This window comes from Sus scrofa, chromosome 15 (assembly GCF_054392235.1).
Source record: "Sus scrofa isolate SSC_HxYL_T2T_F1_AM1 chromosome 15, Sscrofa_HxYL_maternal_Yorkshire_Landrace_v2.0, whole genome shotgun sequence".
Classification (NCBI taxonomy): domain Eukaryota; kingdom Metazoa; phylum Chordata; class Mammalia; order Artiodactyla; family Suidae; genus Sus; species Sus scrofa.
In genome coordinates this window covers 81286440-81314043 of record NC_139397.1, presented here as the reverse complement: position 1 = coordinate 81314043, position 27604 = coordinate 81286440, and the positions used below count along the sequence as shown (strand labels likewise).

Here is a 27604-nt window from a genome sequence, read left to right as displayed (position 1 = left end):
TTCTTGTTAAAATAACAGACCCTTTCTGTTAAGAAATTCACACTTTGTCTAAGTTCTAATGGTATTTTAGCAGCATAAATCTTTCCCAGGAAAATGTATAATGAAAATATAGTTAAATCAAATACCAAAATATTTGGGGGTTTCCTTTGGGAATTTTCTTTTTTATTCAACCAGTCAGAAGCTATCTTTACAGATGACTGAAAACAGTAGCTATTATCGAGGCTGTCTCAGGGAACATTGATTACTGAATAGAAGTCAGAATAAAGCAGTTTCCCCCTGGATATCACCCAACCATCTTTCTGAATGTAACAAAACACAGCATCCTCTCTGAGACAACCCTGCAGCCAGAACCACAGTAACAGTGTTGCAGCCATACAACAAACTAATCAATTCTGTTGAATAATGTTCCCAGGAGCTGCATTGAATGCCACTTGTCTGCTGATGGCCAGGCCCGAGAAGACTGTGTTGACAAATGCAAACTAGCTGGTGCGACCATCAGTGAAGAAGAAGGTTCTGCTTGTCTTAAATTGCTTTTCTTTCCTTTGCGTAGTTTTGGAGAGGCAGAAACTCTGTGGAGGGCTTTTCAGTAGCTCAACCTCATTTGTACCAGGGCAGTTAGTTCACTCACATTCATTTTAAAGAGCAAATGCATTCCAGAAGGCTAAAGACTTGATGGTTTGGGATACAAGCAATTTGAAATCACAGCTATTCTATTTGGCTTCAGCACTGCTGGCAAATTCATCTCTGCTTAACCCCCCTAACCTGAAATGGTCCTCTATGGCCTGATTGCCTTATTTCACCACGGGACAAAGTGAGGTGTAATATAAGTTTCCTGACAGCTGCCTTCAGACACTGGGCAGTTTCTGCTTAGTGGCCATTTTTCCTTCCTTCTCCTCTGATGCTCTTACTCCCAACTTTCCAAACATGGGCATTACATGATCATCCTTAATTCCATTTTGCCTCAGCCCCAAACTATAAGAAGGGACTGTTACCTTAAACTGCTAAGAAACTCTGCTCATGCTTTCACCTGCTATTAAGTTACCTGCTTAAAATCAGATTTTTTTTTTTTTCTAATGGCAAAATGTTTTCTCAAATATTTAAATATGTTGTATTTTAGCTGGGAAGACATTTGAAACATAATCTGTGAACTTTAAAACAAAGCAGATAACTGACTCCTCCCAAGGGAACCATCTGGGGGGATTTTTTTTTTTTTTCCCACCGTCACAAAACCCCTGCATTATCCTGCCGCTCCGGGGGGACCGTTGCTTTGCAGGCCTAAGAAATTCAGCCACAATGCATCTGAGGTGGAGGGGAATAATCAAGACAATAATTTATGACACTCTAGGATATGTTTTTCTTTTTTTCTTTTTCTTTCTTTCTTTTTTTTTTTTTTTGGCTGAATCCACACCATGTGAGAGTTCCCAGGCCAGGGATCAAATCCAAGCTGCAGCTGTCACCTACACCACAGCTGCAGCAATGCTGGCTCCTAACTCACTGAGCAAGGCCACAGATTGAACCCATGCTACCACAGGGGGAACTCCCTGGAATATGTATCTTGAACAGATAAGATTAGAATGCAGAAATTAATGCATTTCCAAAGTGAAATGTTTGAAAATCACCAACATTTTAAATTTGAGGTTTCTGACTGTGCACAGTTAAGTAGCTCTCTCTGGAGTAGCTCTCTCTCTCTCTCTGTAATTAGTGCTCTTAAAACCCCTCACCCATGCTTTTCTGGTGCTTAAAGATAAATGTGCCAACAACCGTACATTGGACAAGGGAGTGTGTACCTTAAACTAATGTCAAAGGTAAGATGCAGTAAAAGCACTGAGTAAAGTGGCATTTGTGGCCTGTCCACATTAGTAAGTAGTACAAAGTCTCAGCAGATCCTTCTGCTTCCATTTCATAGCAGTTGGGATATTTACCAGGTGTTTCGAAGAAATGACTAAAAATTGCAGAAAATGCCTTGAAAATAATAGAACTGAATTGACTAGAAGCATCTGGTGAGGGAAAAAAAAAAGTAAACCTTTGAAACATGTAAATCATGGACAAGGAATTACTGTTATTTAAATACACAGCTTTCTGTGTATGGCTTATCATAAATGCTTGGATTTGAGAGGAAAACTCGGTTCTTAGGTGGCATTTAAAATATTTGTGTTAGTCTTTTTGTGTAATTGACCGAATTATCTTCAAAATAGAGCAATACCACTATTTCTAACTCAGACATTGAAAATAGTAATTGGGTCAGTAGTATCATTTAAAGCACCAATCTTGATGAATTTGAGAGAAAAAATATCTTTTTCAGACTATGAATTAAAAAGTAACTTTCTGAATGGGCCAAAAATAAGTTCTATCTCAAGTTACTTGCCCAGTTATGGTATTGGTCATATCATCTTGAAATTTTACAACATATTAGCTCTTCCATGGGGTCTTTTATCAGCCTATTCTTCTGCTAACATGGAGAGTAAAGTAAGATAGGTGTAAACTTTTAATCTGAATATTCCTCGACTGTGCTGTGATGACTCGTGTGAGCATTTCTAGGGACAATGCCATTGAACTTTATTCATTCAATTTTATTGAAAGAGAAGTTTTTAATTTATCCCAACATTCATGTATTCAGAACATTGTTACTCAAAGTGTGTTCCATGGAACAGTAGTGTTAAATAGACAAAAGCACCCATGGTTATATACACTTTGGAAATGGGAAGCTAAACCTTGTGTTTTCTTTGCAAGACAGAGAGTTGTTATGTAAATTAAATTAAATGTGCATTGTGAATTTTCAGGAGTGGCAAAGGAGGGAATTAGAATAAGGAGGGGGAGTTGCCATTGTGGCTGCGCACTTAACAAACCCAACTAGTATCCACACGGATGCAAGTTCAATGCCTGGCCTTGCTCAGTGAGTTAAGGATCTGGCATTGCCATGAACTGCGGTGTAGGTCGCAGATGCGGCTCCCACGTTTCTGAGGCTGTGGCATAGGCCAGCGGCTACAGCTCCTGATTAGACCCCTAGCCTGGGAACTTCCATATGCTGTGGGTGAGGCCATAGAAGGACAAAAAAAAAAAAAAGAAAATAGAATAAGGAGGGATTCCCGAACTTATTTGACCACAGAAACTTTTTTTTCCCCTCTTGGGAAACTGTTTCCGCTAAGAACTACAGATTCAGCCTTAAAGAGGAAGTCTTAAACACATAGCTATCTTGACTCGATGGTGGAAACAGTTTATATTTTCCACATCCTTCCTGGACTTTCCCAGACCCCAGCCTCTTCACCTCCATTCTCACATTTCTTCCTTTTCTAAGTATGATTTCATGGACTGACTGAGATCTTATATTCATTGGCTTTTTCTAGAACAGCACTGCTAACACTCATCGAAGTGGGTAAAGAAGAAAGGTCCATTTCTAATGAACAACAAAAGAAAGCCCGAGCAGCTAATTATGCAAATCTCCAGCCCAAGCTGGACCCTTTCACTGAACATTCAATAATACCATTTTAATACCCAAACACCACAAAACAGGCTAAGTCTAGAGTCATAACAGTCATGAAAAGGAGTGTTGTGGTAATTAGAGCACGAAGGGAGTCATGACTCAAAGGTCATATAAGCAGTTCCATTAAAACTTAAAAACTCCTGGCCAAGTAAATTAAGCCTCTGCTTCAGTGTAGCTATTTAAAAGAAAGTAAGAAAGCAGGATTAATATTACTGAAAGGAATATTATAAGCTGGCCACATATTTTTCTACCTGAGAATAAAATGTTCCGTTAAGTAAGTTAGAGAGGAACAGAGCAGGGTGCACTGTCACAGCAGAGGTGAGGAGGTAAGGAAAAAACACTCCAATGGGAAAAAGCATATTCCCCAAGACTTCATGAATCCCAGCTAACTAGTCTGTTTTGGTAGGAGGAAGTGTGGTGTCGGTCACTTAAAAATGACCAAAGTATGCATTACAGATGCAGTGCTATTGCTATCAAATACATGAAATAACACAAATTTCACTAATCGAGTGCCACCCAGAGGTCCCCAAACCTCTTTCTCAAAATCACCTTATTAAAAATCCTATTAACAATTCACTAAGACACTAGCTCCTGGAAACCACTAACTTCTCAGTTCAGAATAGCCAGGGGTGTGTCCCTGGAACCCATCATTTCAAAACGCCTAGGTGATTTAGATGACAGTAAATATTTGGGAATGACCAGATGAGAATAATCTTGTAATTAGATTTCTTAATATTCCTATATAAATAGATGCTTCTAATGCTTAAATTCACCCTCTGCAATCCTTTTTTTTTTTTTTTTTTTTTTTTGACTTTTCTAGGGCCACACTCGTGGCATATGGAGGTTCCCAGGCTAGGGCTCTAATCGGAGCTGTAGTCACCAGCCTACGCCAGATCCGAGCCGCATCTGCAACCTACACCACAGCTCATGACAACGCTGGATCCTTAACCCACTGCGGGAGTCCAGGGATCGAACCCAAAAGCTCATCATTCCTAGTCAGATTCGTTAACTACTGAGCCACGACGGGAACTCCCATCCTATGCAATCTTAATTAATATTGCTAAATGTTTTACTAGAACTTTTCATCATAGATAATACAGGCATGCTTCTTATAGATTCTGGCATGAGGTGTTTTTCTTATAAGTTAAATACAAAAGCAACTTAGTATTTCTGTCTTTCTATGACTATGACATTGTTGGGCCAAAAGCAGACTATTACTTAATTTTTCTTTGATAGAATGAGAAGAACACATGTAGATTCTGTTTTATTAAAATCTTTTTTATGTGTAAGCTATGAGAAAAGTTTAGGTCTAGCAAGAGCACTCCAAGATGAACTTGGACGGTCTCAGTTTTGTCTTCTGACTCATTGTGTCATAATATTCTAATTTTGGACCATACATCTTAAAATTTTAGGTTAAGAGCAAAAGGTCCTTCTATTTACAGGTTTCTGAAGAAAGTGTTTCTCATGGTATCATTAAAATGTCTCAACTTCAAAGATAGGAGAACTTTAGGCTTTTTTATGTGTCTTTTTTTTTTTTATGGCCACACCTGCAGAATATGGAGGTTCCCAGCTAGGGGTCTAATCGGAGCTATAACTGCTGGTCTATACATCACAGCCAAAGCAACCCCGGATCCAAGCCATGTCTGTGATCTATCCCACAGCTCATGGCAACGCCAGATCCTTAACCCACTGAGCAAGGCCAGGGATCGAACCTGCGTCTTCACGGGTGCTAGTAAGATTTGTTTCCGATGAGCCATGATGGGACCTCCAAGGTTTTTTTTAATTAGAAAAATACTACATACTTTTGGCATAGGTGCCAAACCACTAAGATGCCTGAGAAATAGTATTAATATCTTATTTTAACTGTTTTACTATATTATCAATTTCTAGCATGACATTTATTTTCTGATTCTTGAATAAGCTCAAAATTTTTTTTTCTACATGGAAAAGATTTTTTTTTAAACTAAAAATAGGGCTATATTGAATGTTAGGCAAACTGTCATCCTGGTCTCCTTTGATTCTGGGATTTACCTTTATCCTGCTGGTCCCTGAGCTACACAACACTTCAATCTCCATTTCTGCATATTAATTTATATATTAGTTTATATTTACTGACAACGCATGATCAGCAATCTTGACTATGCCATAGTGGGAAAGGCCCCTTTAGAAATATCAGTATCAGTTTGGACTGTGTAGTCTCTTTCTGACATGTAATCTAGGCTTCCTCCCAGATGCTTTCAGCCAAGGAGAACATATAGTTACCTCATTACCATAATCAGGGCCATTCTGTTCCCAAGACAACTAAGCGTACCTGCTTTGAAGTACTTCTCTGCATTGAAATCCTGCCGCTCTCAGATTGATAGGGTGCATTTGATAGTCAGTCCTGATTGACCACACCTGGAACTGCTCTTCTGGAACATGGGTAGAAACTAAAACCTCAGTGGGTGGGGAAAATCCTATGCCTTTTCTATTCCTATATTGCAGTGTTGAAAATTCCTATTTGCATAATCAAACTCAATACTACTTTGTTTTTTTTTAAAAAAATCCCTTCTGGAATCTCATTTAACTTAATGAATGACTCCTTTATCTACAGATTTCTCAAAGGATAGTGCTGTTTCCTGTTCTCTGCAAGGAGAAAATGACTGTCTTATTACATTCCTAATAACTACAGATAACGAAGGGAAAACCATTATTCACAGCATCAGCGAGAAAGGTAGGTGGCATATCTTTTACTATCAGATGTAAGCAATACTACACGGGGGAAGAGAAGACAACCGGAATGTTACTCTAAATAGCTTGCCAGGAAAGACATTTCCAAATTTTTGATGGAATGCCCCTACTTTCCCAGTGATTGAAAGATACCTTTTGAAAGGTTTGATAGGGAGTTCCCATCATGGTTCAGTGGCAATGAACCCGACCAGCATCGACGAGGATGTGGGTTCAATCCCTGGCCTCACTCAGGGGGTTAAAAATCCAGAGTTTCTGTGGCGTAGGCCGACAGCTATAGCCCTGATGTGACCCCTAGCCCGGAACTTCCATACGCCTCGGATGAAGCCCTAAAAAAACAACAACAAAAAGGGTTTTATATGTTCCAATGTGTCTTATTAAGACCAAATACCAAGAGAAGTGTATTTGTACCAATCCCTGAAAGCTGGCTGATGAAGTGTAGAAAGACAGACCAATTAAATACAATATAAGCAAAAAGTTTATTTTTAGGAGAGGCTAACTGGGAGGAGGTGTATAGCAGTCTAAGAGTAGGAGTTTTGAATCAGGCAAACTTTGGCTCAAATCCTGCTCTACCTCTTAAGTGACATTCTGGAAGATACTTGCCTGAGTCTCTGTTTCCTCATCTGTAAAATGGGAAAAATAACAGTACTTTCCCATAACAGTTGATTCAAGGACTAAATAAAATAATGCATGTGAGACTGTATCAGTTCATAACCTACCCGAGGAGTCATTAAGTGATAATGCTGAATCCGAAAAGATGGGAAGTGGCAGGGAAGGAAGGAAGTGATCTGTAAAGGAAGGCTGAGCCCATTGCTTCTGTGGGTTTTTATCCACACCAACTTAGGGAATGGGCTTGGGACTCAGGAAGCCTTCAAAGAAAAATCTCTTCTTTCGTGAAGGGGAGAGAGAAGTTTACACCAGGTAGAAAAGAAAATAGTAGGGAAAGTACTTTCGTTATGTTCTTAAATTCTCATGAGTTTCACCTGGGGAGCTTGTTAAACTTCCTGCATCCTGAGGCAGCAGGCTGGATGTGTGGCCAGGGACTCTGCATTTTAACATTTCTCCAGGTGACTCTGATCCTGATGGCTTCTAGACCTCCTCTAAATGAGTCTGCCCCAACAGCCCTAACTGCCTTTTTCTTAGATACTCGGAGGTGCCTCACCTTTTCTGTCTTCCGTTAATGATGTATTCCTCAACCTTTCTCAGAGACATGACAGCTTCATCAAGTCTGACCTCTCCAGACCTTGTCAGCAGCCTCCTCCTCCTTCTCCCAAAAGCTGGGTGCCTAATTCCTGGCTCAGACAATAGCAGCAAGGGTAGGCTAGAAGGCAGATATGTTTTGCAGTGTGTAGTGTGTGCTGACTTATCAATGGCTTATCAACTACAAAATATTAAGTTCTGAATTTGAGGCCAAGAGGAGCGAACAGCCATCACTTAAGAGTATGAAAAGCAATACTAAAATTACCAAAAAGTAAGTTCAGGACATTATAAATCAACCAAGAATAGAAAAATATCTCATTGCAATGCTAAGGGTCAGGAAGAGATAGGGGTCAACCCAATGCAAGATTCAAGGGTATGATGGTGACCTTGCCACTCAGGTGGGTAGAGTACCCCTGCAGACTTGCTCTTGAAAATCTCCTGTAAATTGACTTCTTTGAAATGCATATATAAAGGACAATGTAGAGGCCATTAGTTGAGATTTAAGGTGACGCTTGCTGTACAAGGAAGAAATATTTTATAGTACAAAAAAAAACCCCTGACTCCTCATTATCTGTTTTATAAAGTCAAATTCTTCAATTACAACCCTACCCTTTGTTTTGTGGCAGTGGCAGGCAGTGGCTATAGCACATTCTTCTGAAACCAAAGCCCTTCCTTATAATATTGATTCCATTGGAAAAGTAATTTCCAAACAAAAATGAACTTCCAGAATAGGGTGTTTTTAATTCAGGGGTTTTTGTAACTATTTGGTTTAATTTTGACTTTTTTTTTTTCCCCTGTGAGACATGCCTTTGGTTGACAAATGCTTCCTCATTACTGAATTATCATGTTTTTCTTCTCTTATTCATCTACACAATATGAGTGGCACGTCAACACGCCATCTTTCCAAGAGCCGTCAGATGCCCTGATGTCTTTTTATTAAGGCTTTTTACTCTCCCTATGCTTTTGAAGTGGGAAAAATCACCCCCTTGGGGCTTAACAGGAGTCACCTGACAGCTTCAGGGATGCTCCTTTCCTGGTAAATGTTCCTTATGCCCAGAGCTTCCAGGGTCCCTGAGGACAGCGCCTGTCCCCAGGAATCTGTAGTTCCCCTCTCACAGCTTTAAAGACCAAAGAATCCCAGGGCAGCTGATTAGAGGTGATGAGAAAAGAGGCAAAATGAGAAAGGAGAATGTGAAAGTTGAAGGATTCCCAGAGTTCTCCAAACAAAGAAAAAGAAACCAATTGAAGAGTCCCCGTCAGTGTGTGTGTGTGGTCGTAGGAAAACCTTCACTCATCTTTTTTCCAGAGAAACTTTCAGTGGATAAGAGGTGCATTCATGAGTGCCACAGCCCATGAATGATAGTTGGGGAGCCTTCCAGGCAGGAAAGTGGGTGTGGATATTATACCCACGGTTTCCAACTTGGAGTTGCCAGTCCCTTGAGGGCCTTGAGGATGGAAAAGAAAGATGCATTTTTTTTGGTAACATCAACCACAACAATAATAGCAGCTCTCATTTATTGAGCCCTTATGCGTACCATATGGTAGGTCTTATTCTATATGTTTGACATGTATTAATTCATATAATGTTCTCAACAACCATATAAAGCAAGCATTGTTATCATTTCCATTTTACAGGTGAGGAAATTAAGTAGTTAATAATTTGCTAGGTCCTGCACCAGTGAAGTACCAGCCTTAGTTGAGGAACTCCAGCAGCCTGGCCTGGAGCCCATGCTCTTAACTACTGTGCTATACTGCCTCCTACTGGCTGTACACTTATAATAAATACCCGAATCCCCCAAATAGGTCAGAACAGCACTCTCCAACAGAAATATTATGCAGACCACATGTGTATTTTAACTTTTCTAGTAACCTCATTAAAAAGGATGAAAGAAAGTAATTTTAATGTTTTATTTAATCCGTTAGATCCAAAATATTGTTACCTCAGCATATAATCAATATCAAATTATTAGGGAGATATTTTACCTTTTTTATATCCTCTTCAAAAATCAGTGTGTACTTCACACTCACCACAAAACCTAATTCTGAAAAGTCACTTCTCTAGTGATGGTTGAGCCATAGCCACACATGGCAGAGCTATCAGATTGGCTGCATTAGAAACTCAGCAGCTTAGAATGAGGTGCAGCACTGACCCATACTCAAAAGGAAACCCCCCAATGGCACAGAGTGATGTATAAAGCCCATTTCTCCTACCTAGAAATATGTCTTAATGTAAGCACCTGAAGAAATACTAAAGCGACTGTGGGAAGTGGAAATTTCTGTTGAGTAATACCCGCTCTGGTGCTTGGGTCAAAATCTTTTTTTGAGAAACATGTGACTCCCAATGACTCTAAGTTCTTAAAATAATTATCTCCACTAGGCTATGCCTGCTCCTCCTTTTTTATTCCCTACTGGAGAGCCCTCCTGATTCACATTCTGGCTGCAAGTTCTCAGCAAGCTTCATCTTGCTTTGAGCAAGAACATTGTACGCCCCACCCAAGACATTTCATAGTCAAAGATGTAGCCAGTATCTCTTCTCATTGACAAGAAAACCTGTCACTTTCTTTGCCAGAATGTTGCTAGCCTATTAGAAGCAGCCATGGTTCATTGGCTATGCTAGAAACAGTCTTTAGATCTTCACACTGAAGTAGCAATTTCATTAGCTCCTTTACTTATTTCTGCATAATCGCCTTATGTGGTTTTTTGGCCAAAGAACAAAAGTGTGTGAGGCAGGCATCATGCTGTTAGGGGGTCATTAGTCCCGCTCAAATTCAGATCAGCTATAGATCTTACCTTGAAAGCAGTATGACTAGCCCTGTGTGTATAACTCTCCTTATTAAATACCTAAAAGCAATAAGAGTTAGGATAAACTAAACATGATTCATTTCCTCCCAAGATACCATAGATTTGCCTCATTTCTTGCAGAGGGAGGCAGATATTTAATGATAATTTTATGTGGGATTTTTCTCCCATGAAAGCAAAGGGAGAGCTTAATTATAGTGTTTCATTAAGAAATGTATCATCTCCCAGGCATATTGCAAGGATTATTAGTCATTCTGCTGTCAATGAGGGAAGGTACTGTATAATTGCAAAATTATATTAATATCATTGTTGCCGAAACTCAGCCTCTGTCCTCTGGTACTGGATAGGAATGCAGAGATAGAGTTTTGGGTGAAGGTGAGAAAGATGGCTTTATTGCTTTGTCAGGCAAAGGGGGCCACAGCAGGCTAATGCCTTAAAGACTGTGCCCCCCTTGGTAGGGACCAGAAAGTGGTTTTATAGTTTGGGGAGTGGAAAAGAGGGCTGCAGATAAAGACCAAGGTAAAGGCAAGCTTGTATTGTCTTTCAAAGCTGGTATTTAGGGGCCATCAGAACTGGTCTGGTGGTTCTCCTTCTTCTCAGAATGAAGAATGCTTCATCACGTAGTTCTTCCACTTGGGTGTTTTAGTTCTGCATAAAGGCTCAAAGATATTGTTGTGGTTTTTTGTTTGGGTTTTTTTTTTTTTTTTGCTTTTTTTTAGGGTCACACCTTTGGCATATGGAGGTTCCCAGGCCAGGGATTGAATTGGAGCTGCAGCTGCCGGTCTACGCCAGATCCAAGTCGAGTCTGTGACCTACACCACAGCTCACCGCAACACTGCATCCTTAGAAGCCACAGCCTCATGGTTTCTAGTCAGATTCATTTCCACTGCATCACAACAGGAACTCCAAAGATATTGTTATATATATTCCTTGAGGAGGAACCAGGACTCCGCCCGCCCAAAGCTGCACTATTGTCTGTTGACTTCTCCCTGGTCTCTGCCTCCCTTCCCTTCCCTGATTAGCAACTGTCCTTTGGAACTCAGGGACAGTCATGGAGGCTGAGGCTTATGCCCTGAAGGCAAGAAATGGAGGACACAGAAATGCCTGTGTGCCCAGGAGCCCCACAGGACACAAGCTCTGTTGCGTCATCAATAGAGTCAAAATAACATTTCATAGAAGGTTCAAGTAGAAAGGACTATACAGAACACCTCATATCTCAAACTTCCCTGAACATAACAATCACTTGGAATACTTTTAATAAAAAAATCTGTGGCTCCATCCAAGGCCTACTGAATCAGAATCTTAGGGGATGGGTCTAGGAATTTAAGGAGTGGGTTTAATAAGCATGAACACCTGGGCTTAATCTTATCCTCAGGATGTTAAGGGAACACTGAAGTCCCACTCCTTGGTTTTACACATGAGGGTACTGGGGCTCAGAGAGCTGGAGGAACTTGATGGGTTTTAGTCAGCTACTGTCCCTCAGGTGGGAACTGAACCCACCTCTTGTGGGTCCAGGAATTGTTCAGGACACCAGGGCACTACATTTGAGTTAAAATAAAACTGAAAGCCATGACTGTCTCTTTTCTATCTATCTACCTACCTATCTATCTAAAGGAATCAGCAAGAAGTAAATTTGCAGGGGGGGGTTATATCTTTTTTTTTTTTTTACATGAATCTCTCTTGTACTGTGTTTTTACAATCACCAGCCTTGTCTGCTCATAGTCTGTGTATTTCCTCATCTTTGTCTTTTCCTCTTTTATTTATTTATTTATTTATTTATTTATTGTCTTTTTGCCATTTCCTGGGCTGCTCCCTCGGCATATGGAGGCTCCCAGGCTAGGGGTCTAATTGGAGCTGTAGCCACTGGCCTATGCCAGAGCCACAGCAACGCGGGATCCGAGCCGCGTCTGCAACCTATACCACAGCTCACAGCAACGCCTGATCCTTAACCCACTGAGCAAGGCCAGGGATCGAACCCACAACCTTGTGGTTCCTAGTCGGATTCGTTAACCACTGCGCCACGACAGGAAGTCCTGTCTTTTCCTTTTTAAAAAAAATTTTTGATTATAGTTGATTCAAATATAATCTCCTAAACAATTCAAGAAAAATCCATGAAAAAGTCATTGTGTGTGTATGCATTCCATTTTTACTTTATCATAGACCCAGAAGAGACCATCTATGCTGATTAAACTATATAGTCTTTTTCATGGTCCTTTAAATATTCCATGTGTATGAATTGTCAGCCTTTTGGATGCTAATTCTTCTTGAGGTTTTTGAGCCAGCTATTCAAGTATATATCCATTTGCTTAGAATAACCAAACTCTTGTTTTTTACTTTGAAAGAATAGGGCTTATCCTTTAACAAGTAACTCATTTTTCAAAATGCAGCAAAATAAAAGGTGTTACTATTTTCCCTCTACTGGAGAAAAAATATGGTTGGAAAATTTAATGAGAAATGTTTTCTCTATATGAGAACACTAATCAGACTATCTTAATATAATTTTCTTTGTTTCATAGACTGCCCAAAACCTCCCAATATTCCCATGATCATGTTGGGGGTTTCACTGGCTATTCTTCTCATTGGGGTTGTCCTACTGTGTATTTGGAAGCTGCTGGTGTCATTTCACGATCGGAAAGAAGTTGCCAAATTTGAAGCAGAACGGTCAAAGGCCAAGTGGCAAACGGTATGTTCACACCTCAAGGCTACTCTTTGGCCTGTGGAAGAGATTGAGTGTCAGCTTTTCTAATGCTTTAAGAAAGAGTTAAGGAGTTCCCACCGGAGCATAGTAAACTAAGCATCGGACTGCAGTGACTCTGGTCGCTGCAGAGGTGAGGGTTCGATCCCAAGTCCAGTGCAGTGGGTTAAAGCATATGGTGTGGATTCAATTCCTGGCCTGGGAACTTCCATATACACTGGGTGTAGTCATTTAAAAAAAAAAAAAAAAAAAAAAAAGGGAAGAGTTAAAATGCCATGTACTTTCTCTACTCTCACCACATCCCCAGGCACTAATTTCTGTTCTGTTTTGGGGACAAAGAAACCTCTGCCCATTATTGGAAACCCAGATGGCCCTCATAGCACCCATTTGTCTCTCAATGTGGTGAGGATTTCCCCTACTCTGAAGAATCTCTGGAAATTCCTTACATAGCTCTCGGCAGATGGAGGTTCCCAGGCTAAGGGTCAATCTGCAACTGCAACCTACACCACAGCTTATGGCAACACCAGACCCTTAACCCACTGAGCAAGGCCAGGGATTGAACCCACATCCTAATGGATACTAGTTGGCTTTGTATCCCACTGAGCCACAACAGGATCTCCAGAAATCTATTTTATTCCTCACCACCAGGAGGCTCCCGCAGGCCCCATCTGGTAAAGCATAGGTGCTGTATCTGAACATTTCCATATATCAGTTGCTAGAGCCAATACAATGCTGTTCATGAATAGTATGACAATTCACGCCAATTTCCATGGATATACTCATTAGTCATAATAGGTTACAAAGCAAAGCTGAGAAGACTTTTGAAATCCCATCTAGTTAGTTTTTCTGAATAACATAAATTTTAAATAGCTACCCCCCAAACCCCACAAAGTATCAACTTTTAAATACATGTATTCAATAGATACAATTTATGTGTCTCCTCTTCACAGTAGGCAAACACAAAATAGGACTCCAATTTTCTGTGTTTCTTTTCCACAGGAGAGATAATTGCATTTCTAGAGGCCCATAGAAAAATTTCATGGTTTTAATTTCATCTCTCTCTCTCTCTCTAATGGTGTGTCCAGCTATCTAATAGCAATTATCTTACATTGCTGATTCTAAAAACAGTGATATCACTGGAGAAAATACAGGCAAACACAATGCACCTTTGGGTTCATCGCCCCCAAAAAACTGTTGTTAACACTTTTTTTCTCTAAGTCTATAATGATATTTTCAATACTTAAAGCAAATGGAATTTTCTCTTTTGGATAAACTTAATTGATAAGGGTTGTTCATATGTCATGAAGTTACTTCAAAATAACTATAATATATGGTGCAGGATAATAGACAGTAGAAATTTTTATCTACTTTATCTTCCCATTAAAAATGCCATGTATAGATCTCATTTGGATCCTGATTTGAACACCCTAACTGTAAATACATATATATATTTTTTTGACAGCAGGATAATATATACATATATATATTTGACAATAGAAAAAAAGTTAATATAGACTGGGTATTTGAATGATAGCAAAGAATTATGATTAATTCAATTAGGTATGGTAATGGCATAAGGCTTCGCTAGAAAATAATTATAGTTTGAAGTGAAAGGAAGTGAAGACTGGGTTTGCTTTTAAATAATTCAGCCAAGAAAGAGAGAGATCAAAGGAGAGAGAGAGATTTGAAGCAAGTGTGGCAAAATCTTGATAACTGCTGAATTCGGGTGATAGGTCTAGAGGTTCATTACCCAGCTTTCCTCTTCCTTTGTGTATATATGGATTTTTCCTAATTAACCAAAATCTCTCAGGAATATAATTTAGGATTTGCAGTGAGAATATATTTTATCCATCACTAATGAGATAAAATGGCAGCTGATGGGTTAGTTTAGTGAATTAGAACCTAGTTCTACGAGGCCAAAGTATTGAAACAATTACTTCACCTGATCTCCTGGTCATAGATATTGTTTTTAACTCTCACCAACTGTCAAGAAAATGCCTGGCTATGGTCAGAAGGCAAAAGAATGTGGTTAAATTGGCACAAAACACAATAGCAGCAGTTAGTTGAATGACCACCAGCCCTGTGAAGTAGTCTTAATATTACCATTTTGAACATAAGAAAACTGGGGTTCAGGGAGATCAAGAGATTCCCCAGACTCTTGGTTCATGATAGAGCAGAAATCCTAATTGCAGCCTCTTCTTCCAAGCACAGCCTTGACCCTCCTAGAAATATAAGCAGGTGTTCCACAAACAAGCACTTGGGCAATTATGTGATGTGTATCTACTAACCAGCACATTTTAATGTTCTCCTACAAAGGCATGAATACTCACAAATGATTAATATCTTTAAAATAACATTTTAATTAACAGCTAATTTCCCCAAAACATGAATTGTTTTTCCCTCAGGATGTAGAGCATGACTGAAATTCAAATGCTGAATTTTTGCTGTCTCTTCATCTAGAATGGAACAAAAATATGCATTAAACAGATAAAACATAAATGAAAAATAGTATTCCCTGTTAAAATGAGTTTCTTTGAATAACAAATGTTTGATGTTCTTGACTAGATAATAACTGGGTAATAATTATTCACTTGGATGCAAAATAGGTTAATTCAAATAATTCAATTCAAACTTCACTAATATTTCCTATTGGGGGAAAAAAAAATGATGCTCAGTGCCTCCATTCTGGGATCCTCAGTTTGATTTTGCTTTTATCTGAAATCTATTACTTCTTGAAGAACTGAATTTGGGTTTTAAAACCCAGGGGATCTCAAGGGACAGAACTTCGATTTTCTGACCCATAGGCCCCCATTAGTATTAAAGGTGACAGAGTTCAGGATGACAAAGAGCTTTGTTCTTGCCTCCTGAAACATTTCAGTGCAGCCATAAGGAAAGGTTACCTTTTATTACACCTTTAGAAATAAGCCCCCCATCCATATTCTTTATGAAAACACAAAGTGAAGATATTTAAATTTCATTTTTGATGTGAATTTTTTTCTAGGATGACAAGTCATTAACTAGAGGCCAAAAACTGTTCAGTCTGACATTTGTTGCAGTCATGGATTGATTTTGTACCAGGCTAAGCAAATCAGGTCTTCGTCTGGCAGTTAGGCAGTCATTAAGAGAGCTGTGGGTCATTACAGAGAGCTTTCTTAGGACCACTTTTTCAAGCTCTGAAAATGTGCCGTTGCATTTGGAAAATCCACAGCCTAAATTAGCACCCCTAGACTCCTGGAGGAATCAGCCTGGCCACCCCGGATGGTTGGGGGATGTCTGACCTTGTCTAAACAGTGCGGGAGTGCAGACCCACCTGAAATGCAGCCAGACCCAAGCCTGTGTCTCAGCTGGAAATCTATGTAGGGTGGTTGCCATCTGCAGCCACTAGAGGAGGCAGTGCTGGACATTGCCACAATTTCCTCTGCAGCAAAATCTTGTTTTAAACTCTTTCTCCCCACTTCTGATCATCAGCTCAAGACAGGAGACACCACTGCCCCCAGAAGTATATACATGCTCTTTCTCCACTTTTAAGCTTCCGCCTTGCCCTCCTACTCTGGCGGGGTCGGCTTCATCCATCATTCCCTATTAGCATGCCCAGGCCCCATAGTTAGCTTTGCAAGAGACTCCCTCCTGACCCCCGAAAAATATGGTAGACCTGAATAAGTGAAATTGTTTCAAAAACACAGAATGAAAACTGCATAATCAAGATTAAACATTCAACTAAATGTCTGCAAAATAGTATTGTGTGTTCAGTCAATTGCGACTCGAGTCACCTCCTTTATAGGGCATATAAATGATTCTTAGTGCGGAATATGGGATGTTGGATGTGATGTGGGCCCCCAGGAGTTCCTAGTCCTACAAAGACCTACCCTAGCCCTGCTCACAGCATGTTTACTCTTCCAGAGTGTCTTTTCCATCCCCTAAGTGTCCCCCATTGCTCCAGGACCGTACCCCATCCATCATTCCCAACCTGCACATCTTATTTTTTTCTACATTTCCTCTTCAGTTGAGTCCCTTATTTTTCTATAACTAACTTAAACTTAATAGAATTCCACACATGATTTTTGTTTGCAAGTGAGACATCACATCAGTCAATGCTACGTGCTCCAAATCTCAAATTTTTATGGATGATAGGACTAAATGAGGACTGGAGGGCCCTCATAATTATCCAGGCCACTGACCTCAGGAGTAGAAGCAATATGGTGACTTGGTCTTCACTGTCATCCACCACCAAGGAACCTCTTCTCTATTTACCCTCATTACTGAGATAGCGTCTCTTTCCAAAGAAACACAGACAAAGGTAATATGTTTGTCAGAGGTCAGGGCAACATAGAACAGGTACAGGTGTGATTCCTCCTCATGGTGAAGACCATATAGTGAATCCAAGGGCAACAGTGGAAGAGGCCAGGGAATGGTTTTCAGATTTTCCTTTTTCTTTTTAGGGCTGCACTAGTGGCAGGTGGAAGTTCCTGGGCTAAGGGGTCGAATCAGAGCTGCAGCTGCCAACCTATGCCACAGCCACAGCAATGCCAGATCCACCCACATCTGCTACCTATGCCACGGCTTGTGGCAACACTGAATTCTTAATCCACTAAGCGAGGCCGGAGATCAAACCCGCATCCTCATGGATACTAGTTGGATTCTTTTTTTTTTTTTTAATTTTTTTTTTGTCTTTTTGTTGTTGTTGTTGTTGTTGTTGCTATTTCTTGGGCCGCTCCCACGGCATATGGAGGTTCCCAGGCTAGGGGTTGAATCGGAGCTGTAGCCACCGGCCTACACCAGAGCCACAGCAACGCGGGATCCGAGCCGCGTCTGCAACCTACACCACAGCTCACGGCAATGCCGGATCGTTAACCCACTGAGCAAGGGCAGGGACCGAACCCGCAACCTCATGGTTCCTAGTCGGATTCGTTAACCACTGCGCCACGACGGGAACTCCCTAGTTGGATTCTTAATCCGCTGAGCCACAACAGGCACTCCAGTTTTCAGTTTTCTTAAGTTCTGAGAGCTGAGAGAATTATATTGAGAAAGCAATTATAATTATGTGTTTTTAAATCTATGCCGAGAGATTGCTACCATCTCTGTAATGTATGGGATAGAAGACCAAAGGATAAGGTTTACTCATTTGGAGGATCAGAGTTGGTACCCAGTCTCCCTACATACTCCAAAATGGGCTTGGAAATGTTAAGAATCCCAAAACCCTGGGAGCAGGGACATCTTTAGCACTATCTCTAGGATCTTTAAGAAAAGGAAATTCCAAATGTGAAGAAGAGTTATAAATAAGTACTCATAAGATGAGACAGCATTTATTGAGCACTTACTATGTGCCAGGCATCTGCTGAAGTACATTATCTCCCAGACCAGGTCAGCGCTTTGGTAACCCTCTGTGGATGGGGGCACCAAGGCTCAGAATTGCTTCAGTAAGATTACGTGCTGGCACTGAATTGGAACCTAGGCTATCTGATGCCAAAGCCTGTGTGGTCAACCTTTGAAAGTGGGAAGGAAGAGTCTGTACCTTACCCAGGCATCTCATGCCTGCCTGGAACAATGAAACCGAAGGAGAGAAACGGGAGGACCAGGCTTGGCATTTCTTTAAACATTTAGAGAGTTTCAGTCCCTCTGGTCCTGATGACCTTACCTGGAAACACACTACAGCCCAAACAGCACAATTGGATTATTCAGGCCTTGACACACAACCTTTCTAATGCCCCAAGGGCAAAGCCATCTTGCCTGATCTGCCCTCCTTCATGAGCCCAATGACCCACACACCAGTCTCTTGTGATTCTGCTTCACATAGTTATTCTTTCGTAAGCAAAAGCCACCTAATTCTTTTCATCTCTAGAGCAGGTGTTTGCTGTCCTTGTGATCTTTCCCTGCTTCTCCCAAGCAGCTAGTTGTTACTCTTTTTGTATTTTGAACTCATTTTAGCAAGATTATTATTTTTTGTTTCTTTGAAGCCTCTGTCCAGCAACACATTTCTTAAAGGCAGATATTATGTCATTGTATGCTTCTACCAGTCCACTTTTTCCATTTTTTCACTTTTTTGCTTTACATTTCACTTTTGAGTCACCTCTTGGTTCATTCTATTCATTCAATAAATTCTAAGTGCCTACTGTGGGCTAAGGTGAACTGTTTTCAGCTCTGGTAAAACAGCAGTGAACAAAACAGCCAAAGTCTTTTTTTCTAGCCATGATTTAGTGCATTTCCAAAAAGGTTTTAAGATTTTTTTAGGTGATACACATGTGATAATAATAAATAAAATAAAGATGCAAAATAAAAAATAAAGATGTGTACATATTTAAATGCTAAAAGTATGGTATATCAAACTAATCAAAATTATTCAAATGGCTTCCAAGGTTGAGCCTGAGCATCTTCTTCCAATCTGTAATGTACAATGAAATTGTTTAGATATATTAAAAATAAAATAAAGGGAGTTCCCATCGTGGCTCAGTGGTTAACGAATCCGACTAAGAGCCATGAGGTTGTGGGTTTGATCCCTGGCCTTGCTCAGTGGGTTAAGGATCTGGCATTGCTGTGAGCTGTGGTGTAGGTTGCAGATTCGGCTGGGATCCCACATTGCTGTGGCTGTGGTGTAGGCCAGTGGCTACAGCTCTGATTAGACCCCTAGCCTGGGAACCTCCATATGCCGTGGGAGCGGCCCTAGAAAAGGCAAAAAATAAAATAAAATAAAAAATAAAATAGAGATGTGTACATTTTTAAATGCTAAAAGTATGGTAGAGCAAACTAGTCAAAATTATTCAAATGGCTTCCAAGGTTGAGCCTGAGCTTCTTCTTCCAATCTGTAGTGGACAATGAAATTATTTAGATATATTTAAAACTGTGTCATAATAAAATGTACATACTTTCATTTGAACTTTTTTTTTTTTTTAGGGAACCAATCCACTGTACAGAGGCTCTACCAGCACCTTTAAAAATGTAACCTACAAACACAGGGAAAAACAAAAGGTGGACCTTTCCATGGATGGATAGAACTGCTTTACTCACGGAAAAAAGTCTGTTTTGCTGATATGAAATGTTAATGCACTATTTAATTTTTCTTCCTTTGTTGTTTTAAAATGAGGTTGGTTTAAGATAATAATAGGTCATTTGGAGATCAGCCATTCTCTGTGTGAAGGTTAGAGATGATGTTGGCAGGTTCAAAATAATCAAGAAGAGAAATATCCTTAGCAAAGGGGTGACTTTGGGGATCATTTCAGGAATACTAACTCTGTGCATTAATGCCTCAAAAAATCATCAAAATGATTCATGGGGGCCTGATTTGCATTTGAAAAATGTTTGAAATTAGAATCTCATTTGTTGCAGGAATATGGGTACCTAAAGACTTTGTCTCAGCAAAGTCACAAAGTCCATATGCTCACAGTGTATACTCACACTTGCCAGTGAATTCTCAACTTTTAGTAAATCTGCTGTTTCTTGAAGAATTTTTTTTTTAATCTATGAAACCTTGAGATGCTGACTTTTACTTCAGCTGTAGGATGCAGTTCTTCTAAAGATGTCCCACATGGGAAGAATGAAAATTAAGTGTTAATAATTTCTGCAGATTAGAATATACCTAAAAAGTCAAGTATTTTGTTTGTTTTCCGAATGAAGAAGTAATTTATAAATTAGGAAGTCAGCAGTAAAAAACAAAAATAACAAGCCTATCATTTAGATTATGTTTAATTACCTGAAAAATAAACTTTTACACTGTCTCCCTCCTGACCCTGAGTTTTCAAACCATTACTTCTGTTATTTCTCAATCCATTTTACTGTTTCACAGTTATTTTAATGCCATAAATGTCATATGAAAGTTTTAGTTCCTTTAACCATTACTTTATTTTTTTTTCTTTTTTCTTTTCTTTTTTTTTTTTTTTTTTTTTTTGGCTTTTTGCTATCTCTTGGGCCGCTTCCGCGGCATATGAAGGTTCCCAGGCTAGGGGTCGAATTGGAGCTGAAGCCACCAGCCTACGCTAGAGCCAGCCACAGCAACGCGGGATCCGAGCCACGTCTGCAACCTACACCGCAGCTCACAGCGCTCACAGCAACGCCAGATTGTTAACCCACTGAGCAAGGGCAGGGACCGAACCCGCAACCTCATGCTTTCTAGTGGGATTCGTTAACCACTGTGCCACAACGGGAACTCCCAACCATTACTTTAAATGGTTAGGTAGTTTATTAAAAATGTTCTCCAATAAGACAAAAGGAGAGTGGGTTAAACAATAAAATTTTAACAGCTTTAAATCAAACACATCAAGTCGCTCGTGAGTAGTAGGCTTTTTAAACTCTATATTTCCCATTTGCATAACCCAACTTGAACATTTCATTTGCACATGGTGACTATCTTACTTTAAAAAGTAAGATTTTACTTGCAAAATATATGTGGGTAATTAAGGATCCATAGGTTGACTAAAGAGATGAACACTGTAGAATATTATTTCCCAAAGTTAACACTGCTTTAGAAAGCACTTTCATCTCATTTGATCCTCTTAAGGAAACTCAGCCTCAGAGAATGGGTAGAACTGATCCAGAATTGAGATCTTCTAGTGCCAAGCCATTGTTTCTTTCCACAGCATGAGACTAACTCTTGTCAGTGAAAGCAAGAAAGACTTTCTTAGTTAAGTGATTAACTACCATTTGTTCGAAATGTGGTGACTAAGCAAATAGCACTTAAATTACTGGAATAGAGGTGAGGTCTTGAACTTTTGTACAATGTTCATTACCTTTGAGTAAATTGAAATGTGAAGCCTTTTACTAGGTGAATAGTTTATTAGGTAATGGAGGCTTCATGTTTATCCACTGAACTGGCACAGTGTTTTCTGTGATAAGTCTCTTCAACTCTATCAGATAGCTCGGTACACATCTGGTCACTTGGAGACTTTTTTTTCACATTTGTAAATAACTCAGGTAAACTCGACACTTGGGGAGTATATAGTTATATGAAAGGACTTACAAAACAATCACTTTGGAAACCTGAATTGCTGAGGTGCCCCTACATTCCTGACTGAGGCCCAGGGTGGGTGGGAAATCCAGAGCACCAAGAAAGTTGCTATACCGATGATGTCACAGCGGTATTCACCTCTACATAGGATATTTTTATATTATTATTGGAATGGAATTTTAGACTATATAAATTTCCTTTGTGTGTATATTGGGGAAGATAGAAAAGAATCTGCTATTTCTCTGAATACAGTTTTGACCCAAGGCTGGACCTTGAAAAGGCCAAAACATTAACAGTAGTACTTCTGTTCACTGAAGAGTTATGTTACATGAAAATAAAATGGGGTTTTTTGTAAGCTGTTTTATTGTATTCTGTGTTGAAATAAATAAACATGGTAATTTAAACAATGAACCTGAGATGAATGACAATTTTTTAATTTATCTGCTACAAAAGCCTCTTCTTGGATTTCTGGATCCCTGTGTGACCTGTTCTGACCACCTTGCTGGTCTCAGTCTGGAGCCAAGGAGAAAAGCAGAAAGAGGCAGCCACCAAAGGCAGGAGACAGCAGGGCGTGGGCTGTGATTTGCTCTGTGTTTACAATACTGACTTCAGGAGTTTTTTAAAACAGGCCTGGACATTATTCCACATGTTGTAAAATCAAGTTCTTTCGGGTGTTTTAGGCTGAATTGTGATTTTCCTAGTACCTCAGAATATGACAGTCTTTCGAGATGAGGAATTTACAGAGGTGATTGAGTTAAGATGAAGTCACCCTAACCCAATATGATTGGTATCCTTATAAGAAGAGATGAGGTCACAGACATGCACAAAGGGAAGACCATGTAAAGACACAGGGAGAAGACAGCCATCTACAGCCCAAGGAGAAAAGCCTCAGAAGAACCTGCCAACAACTTGATTTTGGATTTCTTTTTTTTTTTTAATTTATTTTTTTCTTTTTAGGGCCACACCCACAGAATAGGGAAGTTCCCAGGCTAGGGGTTGAATCGGAGCTACAGCCACCGACCTACACCACAGCTCACAGCAACGCTGAATTCTTAACCCACTGAGCAAGGCCAGGGATCGAACCTACCTGCATCCTCATGGATACTAGTCAGGTTCATTTCCACTGAGCCACAATGGAAACTCCCTGATCTTGGACTTCTATCCTCCAGAATTGTGAGAAAATAGATTTCTTTTCTACCCGGGCTACCCAGTGTGTGGTACTGTTATGACAGCCACAGGAAACTGATACAGTCAGGTAGTGCTCTCTTTCTGGGCATCCATTTGGTTGTCTCCATGGTGCCATGCTCATTTTACAAACTGGAAAGCTTAAGCAGAGAAAAACTAAAGGAGTCAGCTTAGAAAAAATCCTTTCTCTCAGAAAATCCCTTTCTTTACAAATGGACAGAGGGAGTCAAGTCAGGAGTACTGAGTCAGAAACAAGCTAATGCTTGTAGACTCAAGGCCAGATGTCTGGAAAGCCAGAAAATGCTCTTTCGAATAGCACTGAGAAATCACTTTTCTCGGAGTTCCCGTCGTGGCGCAGTGGTTAACGAATCCGACTAGGAACCATGAGGTTGCGGGTTCGGTCCCTGCCCTTGCTCAGTGGGTTAACGATCTGGCGTTGCCGTGAGCTGTGGTGTAGGTTGCAGACGCGGCTCAGATCCCGTGTGGCTGTGGCTCTGGCGTAGGCCGGTGGCTACAGCTCCGATTCAACCCCTAGCCTGGGAACCTCCATATGCCGCGGGAGCGGCCCAAGAACCAAGAGATAGCAACAACAACAACAACAAAAAGACAAAAGGACAAAAAAAAAAAAAAAAAAGAAATCACTTTTCTCCTTAGTTTTTCCATCTGTAAGATGGTGGCCATGCCCATCTCCTCTGGCACCTGTAATAATCCCCTACATATAGCAGCGGCTCAATAAATTCATTCAATCAGTATTTCTGAGTACCTAATATATGCCAGACAGATTTCATACAACTATGGATTCAGCAGTGAATATACTAACCAGTCTTTGGGCTCCCAAGAGGGGGAGAAGAAAATAAACACATAAATATACACTATGAGGGTACTAGATCAGTTTATGCACACCCCAGATCCACTTGGCTCCACCTGTCCCCCAGGTGCTAAGCTGGGGGTCACTCCTACACAATGCTCACAGTCTTCATGGTGGCAGACATCCAGCTTCACCTAACTCCCCAGGGGTCAGGGGCCACAAGTCCTATGCCTAAGTCCAGAGTGGCAACTGGACCTGGGTAATAGAGGAAAGAGAAATGGTAGAAGAAGAATGTAAGACTAAGTTGGTCTGATCTGAGCCACTAAGGGGAGGGGAAAGCCACATAATACTCACCCAGCTGGGTTTGGAGAGAGGCAGGAAGTTTGGGGGAAGAGGAAGAAAAAGTCTTTGGGGCAGCAGTTATGTATGGGTGATACTGAGAATGAAGTGTATTGGGATGAAAATGGTTGGCTGTTCATTATTTTATTTTATTTATTTATTTTATTTTATTTTATTTTATTTTATTTTATTTTATTTTATTTTATTTTATTTTGCTTTTTAGGGACACACCCATGGAATATGGAGGTTCCCAGGCTAGGGATCAAGTCAGCGCTATAGCTACCGGCCTACACCACAGCCACAGCAACAAGGGATCAGAGCCGCATCTGCGACCTACACTATAGCTCATGCCAATGCTGGACCCTCAACCCACTGAGCTTGGCCAGTGATTGAACCCGCGTCCTCAGGGATAACAGTTGGGGTCATTACCACTGAGCCACAATGGGAACTTCCTGGCTGTTCATTTTAAATGTCATCATCCTTTGGGGCCTGCTGTTCCCCTGACAAAGGCAACCTGCAGGGCTCTAAGGCGAGAGTGAGAAGGACCAGCTCCCTGGAGATTTCAGCTGAGTCTGCGTGGTGCATTTAATCTGGTTCATGTTTCCCCTTTAAGACTCCTCAACATCAGAAACCATCATGTCCTGAAATACTCCTGTGAATCCTCCCAAGGCAACCCAGAGTCCTCTGATCTGCTCTCTTCTCCTCTCCACATCCATTCCTTCCAGGACTTCTTGAAGGGACAGATAGGAGAAAAGCAATCCCACCAATAATATTCTTTAATTGCAGGAGAGTGTTAACCTCTCAAAACGACACATTTATTTATTTTATTTATTTTATTTATTTTTCTTTTTAGGGCCTCACCTGTGGCATATGGAACTTCCCAGGCTAGGGGGTCAAAAGAATCGGAGCTGTAGTTGCCGGCCTACACCATAGCCATGGGATCCAAGCTGCGTCTGTGACCCACAGCTCACAGCAACGCCGGATCTCTGTCCCCTTTAGCGAGGCCAGGGATCCAACCTGCATCCTCATGGATACAGCCAGGTTCCTTTCCACTGTGCTACAATGGGAACTCAATAAATTTATTTAAATGTTGTTGATTCCTAACAATTTTATATCATCCCAATTTTACGGAAAGTTAAATGGGAAAAAAAAATCCCTTATCCAGGGGGAATGGGAAACAGGATTGAACAAAATGTGACAAACAGAAATTCTCCCTTTTGTTAAATTTCACTATACAGTAACAGACTCAAGCCCACACAGCTGAGAAGCAAGGAAACTTTAGGGCCTCGTGGCTAGCAATAATCAGCCCCTGGTAGGATATGTCTTAGAGTTGCTTTCCCAGATATAATAACGGATTTAGGCTGAACCAAGTAGGTTTACTTGCAGGATTATGATAAAATCTAGCTGTAAAGTAAAGACCTTTTCAGGGCATCGGACTCTAACCAAATTAGTGAGATTGTCAATGTGGGTTGAGTCTGGCTCACTTCTTCTAGACCCTGCTGGCTGCTCTCTAAGTCAGATGTCTCAGAGGACTCCACTGTGTACATAGGTGTAGTATTCACCACAATGAGTTCTGGTGGGGAAGAATAGGATGTTTTGAAGCTAAGGGTCTTAGTATGTTGAGAAAACGTCTTTCAGCAGCAAAGACTTCTGCATCTATGGGGTGTTTTCTGGGAATGCTGCTGTTTTATGCTAAGTGGGTGGACTTGGTTGTCTGTCTACAAGTCCTCGCTGAATGCACACTGTCTCTGCCCTGCAGACATGAACACCAGCAAACCTGGGTCCAGTACCCAATAGGGGCCTGCCTGCTGGACAAGAGGCAGAACTTGAAGGGAAAAGTGGACCAATGCCCCCGCTTTGTAGCCAACTCATTCGAAAAGAGAGGCAGAAGTGAGGATGGGGTGATGGAGATGGCAAAATTCTCCAAAAATGCAAATGATCATGGCATGAAAGCTTCTCTAACAAGGGTAATTCTGAAGCCCTTAGGGTTTTTTGAGGGGGAGGGGTTTTGAAACAAGCTAGTGGAAATACAAGTTGTGATTCATTTTTTAAGTATTAAAGATGATGATTACCATTTGCTTAAAATTTCTTTTAAGAGTTTTTCTTAGCCTACACTGTTTAAAGTGCTCAAATTCAAGTTCTGGTCACCTTCATGAAATGTCTTACCAAAAAAAAAAAAAAAAAAAAAAAACAAACTTTTTAGAAGATCCTGTCGTGGTTCAGCAGAAATGAATCTGACTAGTATCCATGAGGACGCTGGTTTGATCCCTGGCCTCGCTCAGTGAGTTAAGGAACATAATTTTCCTCTTTGATTAAAAACTTTTGTTTCACATTTTTTAAAAATAAAAACTATGTTTCTTTTGTTTATTTCATATATGACTGTATTCTACTATATTCCCTATAGAATATTATTAGTTTTATAATCACTGCAGTGGGACAATGAAAATTTAAATTAAGTAGATTTTTAAATGTATCTTGCCTAATTTGGTATATTAAATGTCTGTCATTGATTTCAAGAAGTGTGTCAAATTTTGGTAGCTCTTTTACTGAGAAGGTGGAATTGGAGAAGAAAAATATAAATAAGGTTAAAAATGCTGGGTATAATAAGAGATATAAATTTATTATAGAAATACAATGTTTCAAAAAATACAAAGTTTTTCTTCTGAGACTTTCTTGGTCATGATCAATCATTGTTTTGTTTATTCAAATCTAATATTCATTTTAAGAGATAACCAATTCTTGTTTAATGGAATTCTATGATTCATTCAAAAACCTGAATATAATTAAAATCATTTTCAGATGGATGCAGGAAGGCACGCTTTGTGATTTTTATGCTGCAGCTGTAAAGCAACTTCTCAGCACACAAAGTTACCACTTAATATCCTAGCCTTAGATATAGACAGTATCCGGATGTGAGTATTTAATTGTGTCTAACTTCATATACTGAGTTCGCAAGGGAGAGATAACAATCTGACAGATGATCCTATCCTCATCCTGGTTCTGTTTATCATGACAGCATGTATTCTCACCTATTTCCTAGGGCTAGGGGTCTAATCGGAGCTACAGCTACCAGCCTACGCCACAGCCACAGCAACACCAAATCCAAGCCACGTCTGCAACCTACACTACAGCTCATGGCAATGCTGGATCCTTAACACACTGAGCAAGGCCAGGGATCATGGTTCCTTGTCAGATTCTTTTCCACTGTGCCAAGACGGGAACTCCAACAGATTTTTTTTTTTCGGTCTGAATGTTAAAAAGACTTTACTCATAACATACCAAGTGCTGACCCTTGGCAATCAAGGAGGGACATATCTGCTCCAGAGGTAGACAAAGGAAAACAATTTCAAGCAACATTTTTCAAATTAACATTCATACGCCCTTAGAGGCCATTGCTCAGTTCCAAGAATAAATTCACAATAATGGATCTCACTT

The 27604-nt window shown here is 40.3% G+C and overlaps 1 protein-coding gene across 12 annotated transcripts in view; it reads left to right on the top strand.

Moving 5' to 3' along the window:
• The window catches only part of ITGB6 (integrin subunit beta 6), a 133690-nt gene extending 111442 nt beyond the window's left edge, over positions 1-22248 (top strand). For 8 of the 12 annotated variants that reach the window (XM_084997873.1, XM_021074453.2, XM_084997871.1 and 5 more), the window contains 4 exons: positions 413-510; positions 6075-6194; positions 12724-12890; positions 19791-22248. In XM_084997873.1, the coding sequence (XP_084853999.1) occupies positions 413-510; positions 6075-6194; positions 12724-12890; positions 19791-19889 (484 nt within the window). In that variant the 3' untranslated portion in view covers positions 19890-22248. 12 annotated transcript variants of the gene reach the window in all.
• Positions 22249-27604: the final 5356 nt, after the last annotated feature.